The sequence below is a fragment of the Phoenix dactylifera genome, chromosome 15, assembly GCF_051530095.1.
Source record: "Phoenix dactylifera cultivar Ajwa chromosome 15, Ajwa_hap1_PhDact_Kaust_v1.1, whole genome shotgun sequence".
Taxonomy (NCBI): Eukaryota; Viridiplantae; Streptophyta; class Magnoliopsida; order Arecales; family Arecaceae; genus Phoenix; species Phoenix dactylifera.
Window position 1 is genome coordinate 7,211,919 of NC_143204.1, and position 11,590 is coordinate 7,223,508.

The window sequence follows — 11,590 nt, forward strand, 5'->3', positions numbered from 1 at the left end:
TTTTTCGAATCTAAGTACCTGTCTTTTAGTTAATTTCAATTAGAAAACATTCTCTGGTAGACCAGAGAATAATTCAACATCCCCGACGTAATGCTTTGCTTTTATTATTCAAAAATCGATTTTGAATCCGAGTGAATGTTTTAATTTTTATGCAACTCCAATCGCCTCTCTGTGGATCGATCTCTTACGACCACTATTCTTCGAGAAGAAAAGGTAAGAGTATAATTAAATTAAATTTTGTTTGTCGGTTCTAACAACAATCTGTTTAGCGTATTTTTAGGTAAACAAAAATCGGACAACAAAATTTTGGCACCGTTGCTGGGAATCGAAATTTGAAATTTTATTATTTTTAGTTAATAATTTCGTAGTTATTAAATTTTGAAATTTGAAATTCAAAATTTAAATTTTAAAATAATTTTTTTTAAAAAAATTCAAAAAAATAAAAATTTTAAATTTTTTTTAAAATTCTAAAATTTAAAAATTTAAATTCAAAATTTGAATTCTGAAATTCGAAATTTGAAATTTTCAAAAAAAATGCTAGTAATTGATAGGGCTCAATCCCCCGAGGTTATCATACCTCTATTGGGGCTCCTCACGGAGTAATCTCTAGAGCTTATTCAACGAGCATTCGGAGATTGACTGACGCATAAGGATTAATTTTTAGTTTACATTCAAGTTATTCCTATTTAAAAATTTAAATTAAAAAAAACATAAAATTAAAAATAAAAAAAATTAAATTTTTTTTTGCTTGCTCATTTAATCAGTACAACCTAATGACATTCCATAAACTTTAAAAAAATTTATTGAATATTTGCTGCATTTAGTATTAAGCATTTGCATAAAATAATTTAAGGGCAAAATCCATTAAAAAGATAAGGTTGGAAAGTCATTACCTATCCTTAGCCCAAAAATCACCACCTTGCATATATATCCTAAACTAAATTAAATTAAAATCAATTAGATGTTGGTCTTAGGGTTTTCGAGCTCAATTAGGCTCTTGGAAAGAAGTGGCTGAAAGCCACTCTAGTGAAAATTTAGTAATTTGTGATGTCTAGGAAAGTTTTACAACAGTGAGAACTGTTACGGGTATTGTGGTAACAGTGTATCCCTTCTGGCACCACCACACACCTCGGGACTTTTCTGGTCACTGGTTACTGGATCGCTTAACTGGTAAGCTCAAGCTTAATCTGAAAGGGAGATTAGGAGCTGTCTAATCTAGGAGAGAATTTCAGAAACTTTTTAACCTGATAAATCTCTGTGCAACTAGATTAAAAGCTACTAAACCTTCTTTAATCTCAAGATTAAAGAGCCAATCCATTATGTGGTGTTGATTGTGGTCATCTTGGTCTAGCCTTTCTTCTTCTCTTTTAGGATTTCGTTTAGGAGTCGAGTCTAATTAGTTGTGGATAATGTATGCATGGTAGAAGATCATTAAGGAGTAATTTAACACCATTTAACCCAGAGGTTGGAAAAAATTATTGTCACATCTGATGAATTATTGATCAACCACCAATCTCTACAATGGGCGATCATATTAGAACCTTGAATGAATTATTCGCTCCTGCATCCGCTAGTCCACCTACATGTAAATAACGCAGCGTAATTTGAAATTTGGGCTGCGACAATAAATATGCTACCCAAATTCCATGGTTTGAAAGTGAACAACCATACATTCATCTAAATAAATTCATGACAATTTGTCAAACTTTCAAAAATCAAAATTTAGATGAAGAAAGTGTAAAATTGAGATTGTTCCCAATGACCATAGAGGATCGAGCCGCGGCATGGCTATATTCTCTAGCTCCAAATTCCATCAACACATGGGAACAACTATCTAGGAAGTTCATGGCAAAATTTTACCCCATGATTAAAACAGAAAAAAATTAAGGATGCCATAAGAACTTTCAGAGGAAAATCTAAAGAAGAATTTTTCCAAATTTGGGAACGATTCCATGACTTGTTGGTCAAATGCCCACACCATGGGCTTGATAAGGCTGATCTGGTCCACTTCTTTTATAAAGGACTACTTCCGGCACATAGAAACATGATTGAGTCCATGCACAAGGGTAGGTTCATGAACCAAACCTCGGATCAAGCCTATGAAATTCTTGTTGACTTAGCCAAGAACGCCCAAAATTGGAGTAGCTATAGTGAGGAAGTAAATAGAGATGAGTTTGGGTCTAGAAAACCAGGTAATTATGAAATGAAAGCAGACCCAGATCTCAAAAATGTCATGTCCAATCTGGTGACTAAAATGAACAACTTAAGTAAAAAGTTTGATGCTTTCACTGTTTTCACTAGTTCGAGTAAAGAGTTAAATCCCATCATGAAAGTGGATCACGAGTCACATAATTTATGTGTCTTGTGTAACAGTTCAGAACATCTAGTGGAGTACTGCCCTAATCTGCCCACCATAAAGGTCGAGCAAGCAAATGCTCTAAATTCATATAGTGCCTTTAAGAAGCCCACTCCCAACTCGTTCAGCCCAGTTTACCATCCTGATAATAGGTTCCACCCAAATTTCTCATACAAGCAGAACAAACCTATTCAGCATCAAGGAGGTCTACCAGGTTTTCAGAATAACTTCTCCAGGATAGATCCATCACAAATGAACCAACTTTTGGTCCCATCTGTACCTCCTTATAATGCCCCTATCCTACAGCAACCTTCACCATTAGAAACTATGATGGCTAATATGATGAAACAACAAAAAGATTTTATCAAGCAACAACAACAGACCAATACAGCCCAAGCCCAGACTAACCAATTTCATACGCAAGTAATTGCAAAACTTGAGGTTAGTCTAAGCCAAATAGCAAACTCTCTAGGGGATTGGAAGAAAGGTGAACTACCTAGTCAACCAGTGCCTAACCCTAGTAGACAACAAAATCAAGGTCAGAGAGGTTAGTATCAAATCGATTCTAATGGAAATCCGATCTATGAAGTCCAGGCAATTACTACTTTAAGGTCTGGCAAGCAAGTGGACAATAAAGTCCAACTTCCTGAACACGTAAAAGAAAATAAGAATGAATTCAATAAGAACCCTATTCAAAAGAGAGATCAAGAACATGACAAAAAGGAAGAACCCATAAAAACATACAAACCTAAGGTTCCCTTTTTCAGTAGACTTCAGGACTCCAAGAAATAATCTAACTTTGATGAAATAATGAAAGTCTTTAAAACTGTTCAAATAAATATACCTTTTCTCAGACAAATTTCCTCCTATACAAAATTCTTGAAAGACCTCACCACGGTCAAAAGAAAAACCAGCATTCGTAGGCAAGCTGTTATGGCTGCACAAGCCTCATCTCTCATTCAATAACAGATTGCCCCAAAATTTAAAGACCCTGGTTGCCCCACCATTGAAATAAAAATAGGAGAGACGATCATCCAGAGAGCCCTATTAGATTTAGGAGCCAGTGTGAACCTACTTCCCTACTATGTGTACCAAAAGTTAGGTTTGGAGGAATTAAAGCCCATAAATATTACCCTTTCCTTAGCAGATAGGACGGTGAAGTATCCCAAGGGGATTGTAGAGGATATAATAGTGAAGGTAAACGAGTTTTACTATCCTGTGGACTTCGTTATCCTTGAGACTGAACCTGTAATACATCCAGTCAGTCACACACCTATAATTTTAGGTAGACCTTTCTTAGCCACAGCAAATGCTGTGATAAATTGTCGAAATGGCATGCTGAAGTTATCTTTTGGCAACATGAAAGTTGAGCTTAATATCTTCAACATAAGTAAACAACCACCAGACGATAAAGAAATCAATGAAGTTGACATGATTGAAAGTCTGGTCCAGGAGACTTTCTTACAAACTTATAGTAAGAACCCTTTAGAGGCTTACCTTGCCTATTCCGAGGAAGGGGTCGAGCATGCGCTCCCTAAATCTGTTCCCCTTATGAGTATAGATCGTCATCAGCCGACTATTCTTCCTCGGACTCTTTTAAAACCATTCTTAGATAATGGTTGAAAAAAAAAAAAAATTTACATTTTGTCTGGCTGAAGACATAAAACTTAGTAGAGGCAACCCAACATATAAATATTATAAAAAAATAATAAAAAAATAATTAAATAATTAAATTTTTTTTACTAACATGCAGGTTTGGGGTTTTTACCCTAATTATCAATTTACCTACCAATATCAGGTAACTTCTCCTCTATCCTATTACTGCTTTAACATTGAGGACAATGTTAGATTTAGGTATGGGGGTGAGAATATTTTTGATTTTTCTGCCTAAAAAGATTTTTGTGTAAAAAAAGGGGGGGGGGGATTTCAAATTTTTAACTCAAAATCTAATCTTTTTGGCTGTATAAATTAGGAATTGCTTTGACAATAGCTTGGAGTTAAGGAATATGATAGTAGTTCTAGCTTGAGTTTTCATCCCACCTATCTTCTGCTAACATGATAGAAGACGATTTAGCACCTACACGTAAGCACATGAATAGTGGGGTATGTAAACTTGCGACTAATATGAATACTTTTAATCTTCTGTATAATTTAAAGTTATATGTGTGATGAACACCTTATTAAAAAAATATATATATAAATAAAAAAAGGAAGAAAATAAAACGAGTTTATTTTAAGTCTTCTCACTGAGTAACCGAGCCTCTTGCCTGGCAAGCAGCGAGTGTTCGCGTAAAAAGGTGACGATGACTAAGATTAAACTCTGAGTGACTAATTCGGCCTTGGAGCCTAGTTGACTTGAGTTATTAAGCCTATTAGGATGTCTTTACACCTAGTGCCCTGAGCCATCTGGATCGGGAGTCATTGGCCTAACACTCGCTACATGGGTTATAGCTAGAAAGCTTAATAAGGCTAGATATTGCACAAGTCATTCTTCTTAGCATTCAGTCTGATTAAAAATAAATAAATAAATAAATTTGGGGTGTTCATTACCATTTAACTCTAGAAAGTCTTGAAAATTGGAGTGATAATGTTGAAAGTAAGTGAAAGCCACTCATTTATATGATACTATTTTTCACCTCACTACATTCTTGACTGTTAGCAGATAGATGGAGAGTAATGGAACTTGAGTTAAAATCTGCTTAAATATGATAGCAATAAGTCTTTATTGTTCTTGCAATTCTAGATTCATACAATAATACTTATTCAAATTTTGAATTAAACCTTAGAAATCCCTGACTAATGAAGTTTGTGGGTAACTTCACTGCAAACCCTCACGAGACAACACTCATCTACTAGGGTAACCTAGAGGTTTAACGGCTTGTTGCACGTGCTAAGTGCAATCGTAATGCTTTACGAAAGTGAGTATTTATTTTAGTTCATATATTTATATAATAATAATTAATACAAAAAAAATAAAACTTTTGCACTCTCATTTTTTTCATTTTCGCACTAAATTGCTAGAGACTAGCAATAAGCTGGTTGGGGGGTGTGATGAGGGCACAAAAGTGCAATCATTATACCATCTTAATTAGTATTATAGCTAATCATTAATAATAAAATTAACTAATTAACGTTGTATTTGTGCTTGAGTGCAAGTAATCCAAGAAACCAATTAACATTGGGTTTGAGCCCAATGTCCGGCAGTCCGAGCTCAAGTCAAGCCAGCATCTTCACGTGATGGAGCTCAGCCCGCGATGCAGCTAGCTTTCCAGAATCACCTTCCATCCACGCACTCGTTCCATGCATGTGGCTTCCAGATGCAACATCCCAAGCCATCCGTGAGGAGTTTTTGCAACACAACGGATCCCTTCATCCCGTCTCAGCACCAATTTGATCATGCCAGCCGCATGCCAGCTTCCATGCCAGGCCGTCCGCGTCTTCAGCGCAATCCACCCGTCCGCCTCTTCCGCATCAAAGCAGGCTCATTTCCTTCTCCGTTTCAACATCCCAACCGTCTGCATCTCCTCCCTTTTCGAGTGATCTCCATGATGCAACCAGATCTCTTCCGTCATCAATGTTCTTCAGCCTTCAATCCCAACGTGCTCCCAGAATTTTCCAGCGTCTGAGCCGCATCAAAATCCTAGCTTCCTTCCCCATCGCGTGAGCCCAAGCATTCAAGTCCAGCCGGTCCGTGCGATCACGGGAGACCCTAGCTCCATTACAGACCAGCTCCGGCGCCCGGATCCACGTTCTCCTCCTCTTCCAAAGCTTTCGGATTTCCTCAGTTTCTTGCCATCAAGGAGCCACCTCACAGCTACCATTCCGAATTTCACGCAAGTGAAGATCCCCAGCATCAATCCGCCCGTCTCAGCCTCCCATCTCATCTTCTTCCGTCTACACGTCAACCTCCCGGAATCCCAGCGGCCACCATCCGGATTCCGTGCCCGTCCGCCCTCTCCTTCCTCGCGTCTACCCTCTTCACGCTCCCAGCCGTGATGCAAGCCGTGATCCAGCCATTTCCTTCCGTCTGTGTTTCAGCATTCTCCACGATCGGCTGCCCGTGATTCTTCCCCCAGATCCGTGACGCATCCGGATCAAATCCCATCTTCCTGCGATCCAGCCTCCACCACGTCCGTGATCAATTTCCTCCTCGGATCCACGCCAGCCTCCTCCGCATCCAAGCACCCGCAACGCTCTTCATCCGGATCCACCTCCCGAGATCCCGCGCCCGTTTCTTCTCCTCTCCATGCGCAATCAAGGGCTTCAAGGCTTGGGCGATCTATAAGAAGGGGAGGACGAGAGGAGGAGAAAGGGAGCTCTCGGTTGGGGCCAAGATACAGAGGAGGTGGTCGGCTGGTTCAATAGAAAAAAAAAAAAAGGGGAACCTCTATTTTCCGAGAAGAAGGAAATAAAGAAAAAAAAGAGAGTATTTTATTTTATTTGTTTTGGGAGTTCCACCGAGGGGGAGCCATGCTCTATTTTCTTTTCTTATTTTCTTGTCATTTGCAGAAGAAAAGAAGATGGAGTTTCTTGTTATTTTTTACTTTCTTTGCAGAAGAAAAGAAGCATTAGGTTTCCAATCTTCCTTTTTTATTTTTGTAATTAGTTTTCTTTTTATGAAATCAAGCAATTTTCTTTCATGCAATCTATGTTCTAGCTTCAATTTAATTTCCACTTTTTATGCAATCTTTTAATTTTCTTTTATGCAATTTATGTTCCACGCTTCAATCTTCTTAGTTTCATCCATTTTAATTTATGCCAAAGCTCTTCTTTGATTAATTAAATATATAAATCCTTTTCGAATCTAAGTACCTGTCTTTTAGTTAATTTTAATTAGAAAACATTCTCTAGTAGACCAGAGAATAATTCAACATCCCCGACGTAATGCTTTTCTTTTGTTATTCAAAAATCGATTTTGAATCCGAGTGAATGTTTTAATTTTTATGCAACTCCAATCGCCTCCCTGTGGATCGACCTCTTACAACCACTATTCTTCGAGAAGAAAAGGTAAGAGTATAATTAAATTAAACTTTGTTTGTCGGTTCTGACAACGATCTGTTTAGCGTATTTTTAGGTAAACAGAAATCGGACAACATCTTCCATCAAAAGACAAAAAGAATTGAGCCAAGGTTAAGCTTAGTGCCGAGTTTCGTATGAGATGAGAGTGATCCTCTATTTGGCCCAAACAGCTATGGCAGTCTTTGTCAGTTGTCAGCAACTATACCAATACTCTCCGACACCTCTGTGTGACTTCCAACCTACCATTGCTCAGGCTCATAATTCCTCAGATGATGCACTCTCCAGCATAGTAAATGTTGCCTCTCGTGTGAAAAGCCTTGGATGCAAGACATGTGGTCGTTTAATGCTCTCACTACGTTTTAAATTTTTGGCATGGATTGTGTCCTTGCCTTAGCTTGCACAGTTTCAGCACCCCTTGCCATGCGTTGTAAGCCCAAGGGCCTGCCTCAACTGGTTTTCAAGGAACGAGTTTGAAACAAAAGCTGTCATGTTTTGCCTTTGCCTTCCCCACAGCATCCACTTGCCACTTCATCACTCCATCTTCTGAAAAAATCATGGGGATCCAAATGTAATAGGGACAGTAATAGTATAATTCATATATATATATATATATATATATGTATGTATGCATGTATGTATGTATATGAATGAATGAGATGCTATGCTGCCTGTGTATCACTGTCCGTCGGTGAAGTATGCAACAAGCACCATGTATGGAGGATTATGATATCCATTCTGTGCCTCCATCCTCTGTCCAATCTTATGTTGTAGTAGTCATCGATAGCAATCTAAATGTCTTCTACTTGAGCAGGGCATTAGAATCTAGGACATGTTTTTATCTTTTTTCTATCATCAATCAATCCCAGCTTTACAATTCATGGGGATGGCTAGAGATAAAAACAGACTGCAGATGTCGTGCCTTTGTCTGCATGTGACCTGTTCCTATATGATAATTGCTTGGTAGGTCACTTAATAGGTGTCCTGAGAAAATTCTTGATTCGCTGCACCAAAACAACCTGCATGACATCAGGTCTTTCTATGAACTGCAAACATGAGCTATGCATTTAATCTTAGTGGTTCACGTCTTTAATCATCAGGAATAGTATGACCAAGGCAGAGAAATCTATAACTTGTACCTCACTTGCAATCAAAATGCATTAATGGTCTATAAGAACACATTTTCTGTTTACAGGGAAAACAGTAAAGCCCAACAATACATGATAAACTGAGCGAGATAACAGCAGCAATGTTGTTCAAATATTGTGCCTTTTCTTCTCCAGGAACAGCATGCTCTTTGTTTTTTTAGCAAAACAGCATACTTTTTGTTAGAACATAATCTATATTAATTGGGAGTGTGTTCTGATGTGCTGCAGGTGGTGGAGGAGAAGGGATGGGCTGTGATGGGGTCGGAGAACTGCTGCAACTGCAAGAAGGCGGTGGGGAGGATAATGGAGCAGGTGAGGGCAGAGACACAGCAATGGAGTGAGATGCAAGGCATGTTGGAACAAGTTAGGGTGGAAATGGAGGAACTCCAGTCATCCAAGGACCTCTGGCGACATCGCGCCATTACTTCCAAAATAAATATCCGCTCCATTCAGACTCAAGTAAGCATTTCCTTCATCTCATGGTCATGGATATTTGTCTCAAACCATTTGAAGTACAAGATGAATTAAAATAAAAAGTTAGTCTGAAACACGTGTTATTAAATCATGGTTCTCGTTTATACCTTGTTATATAGCATACTCCAACTCTTCACCTCAAATAGCAAGCCTAACCCATTCATGGTCCACAGCAGTTTATTACTAGTTCATAACATGACATCAACCATCATAAGACTGTCAACTCATTTACCTAAATAAAGTTAACACGGAAAGATTGATGGTATTAGAGCTTCATATCATTTTACTTATTTCATTCAATAATCGTATATTCTAATTCGGGGATCGGTAACGTCCATTGGACCATTGGTCAATCAAGGAGTGTGCACAATTGATTCAAGCACAGCCTGATCAGTTGTCACTGGATTTTTGAGTTCATCTGATCTAATTTCTTTTCTATGCTTGTAAATGTTTATGAGGATTAGACTCTGGTGTTGCAGATGCTGGAGTGGAAACAAAAGGCACACGCCTCCGAGCACAAGGTAACTGAGCTGCAGAAACAGGTGTCTGAGCTCCAAATCAAGCTTCAATCAACAAGGGCTGCGCTTTTCAACCCCCCCACTTCATCCTCTCGAACACGTTCAGAGAAATGGAACCATGATCTTCAAAGGATCAAAAACCAGCAGCAGAGAATGCTGGACTCTCACAGGGAGAAAGAGAAGCATGTCCTGGTCTGCCGCTTGAAGAATCCACAGAGCAATTTTCCAAGACGTTCGCCATTGCAGGATATCGGAAACAACTCTCCTATGTTCCGGCCATAATATTGAGCCTATAGTACTACAAAATAACTTCAGAGGGAAGTAAAAGGAACCTGGATTGCAGCAACACATGGTCTTGGACTGCCTCAATGGATCAGTTTTGCTTGTCAGAGGTGGTGGTAGATCCTGCCACAAGATCCGATAAGCAGCTCCGGGAAAGCGCATCTGAATTAGAGGAGGATCGGAAAATTTGGTTTGTTTGAGAGCAGATTTTCCTTGGGTGCTTGTAGCCTTCTTCTCCTAAGCGAACAAAACTGTTGCTTCCAGGAGGATGTAATTTTAGTCTCTAAAAGAAGGATGGAGATAGTGGCTCTATCGACAAAGCACTCTCTTGGATTGAATGGATTTGTATCTACAAGGTTTTGCTAGAGCATAATTATCACTATGAATGCAGAGTCAAATCAATGATATGTGAGTGTGAAATGTAACAAAAGCACCAGATATTTTACCACTCGAATGGAGGTGGTTGATGCTTAATGCAATTGTATTAACAGCTTAGCCGGGATTTTGGAATTGATCATGGATAACCTCTTCATATAGGTGAAATGGAAAAGATTTTTGAGGGCTAGAGTATGAAAGGTTTTACCTCATGGCAGCTAAATTCCTAATTCAATGCTTGCATTTCCCACTTTCAATCTAAAGGTTCAGGTTGTATCTTTTGCACGAAAGAATGATTCCCCCTTTTTCGCAACATCAATTGGCGGATTGTGCAATAGCCACTTTGAGATTTGTGCAAATAGATGAAATTTTTTTTGAAGTACTTTGAAATTTGTGCAAGATGTGATCCAACGGTTGATGTCGTGAAAGAAGATATACAATTTTTTCACACGAAAGATACAATCTAAACCCTCAATCTAACTAATATTTGAAAAAGACTAACCGTCTGGAGGAGGAAAGCCCCTTCCTCCCAAACTTTTACATTTATTTATTTATTTATTTGATTTATTGTTACTTTAGAAATTGTGGTCCACATCTAAGAATTTTTTTATTTTCGAAAGTCCATCTTTAAAATCTCAATTGATCGGATATGCTCTTAATTGATCTTATTGTACTCTCTTCATGTACGGAACACAGATACTAGTGATTTGGCTGCACATACAATGTGCACAAAAAATATTAACACAAATTAAAGTAAATAAGAAATAAAATTAATAAAAATACTTAAAATATAAAAAATCAAAACATAATAGATAGACAAAGTATATAAGGAAAAGAAAAACATAGATATTAAGAATAGAAATAAGAAATACTATGCTTCTTATTGCATAAATTTAAGATTAACTTGGTTGGATCCTCCATATACAATACGTGCTCTTCACAGGAAGCTACAGATCACTTGCCTCCGAGGCAGCAATTTCCCAAGGAACTCAGTGTCACGCCCCCGGCCCGAGATCGCGAGCCGGGGGTCCGCGCCAACCGCCGCACACCCATAGGGAACTCTCCCTACAAGCATGCAAGGCATCTAAACCAAATATCTCAAATATATAACTAAAATAATTCAGCTGAAATAAATACAATCTTATTCCATTGACTAACTCAAGTCATAGGGTTTCACAAGTCTAAATACGCAGCGGAACAATAAAGATAAAACATCAATTTAAACAAAGCCTAATCTAGGATAACTTGTGCTTCAGTTCTTCTAGTCGCTCTCCCATTTTAAATCCCCGATAGGTTAGTTCTCAGAATCTGTAAAACAACAAGAAATTGTATAATGAGCTAGACACCCCAGTAAGTAATAAACACCTTAACTAGTCAATTCATATAATAACATAAAATATAAATACAAATTACGATGAATC

The 11,590-nt window shown here is 38.1% G+C and overlaps 1 protein-coding gene across 1 annotated transcript; it reads left to right on the forward strand.

Annotated features, from left to right (window-relative positions):
* Positions 1-8,273: 8,273 nt before the first annotated feature.
* Positions 8,274-11,312, forward strand: LOC149751207 (uncharacterized). Its single transcript, XM_089927593.1, has 2 exons — positions 8,274-8,979; positions 9,474-11,312. The coding sequence occupies exons 1-2, from the start codon at positions 8,776-8,778 to the stop codon at positions 9,792-9,794; spliced, it is 525 nt and encodes a 174-aa protein (XP_089783719.1). The 5' UTR covers positions 8,274-8,775; the 3' UTR covers positions 9,795-11,312.
* The last annotated feature ends 278 nt before the right edge of the window (positions 11,313-11,590 follow it).

Excerpts from the sequence above, each read along its gene's own strand:
- LOC149751207 (XM_089927593.1), top strand. The coding sequence starts at position 8,776 with ATGGGGTCGGAGAACTGCTGCAACTGCAAGAAGGCGGTGGGGAGGATA. Across the intron at positions 8,980-9,473 it reads TCCGCTCCATTCAGACTCAA|ATGCTGGAGTGGAAACAAAA; the intron begins GTAAGCATTTCC and ends CTGGTGTTGCAG.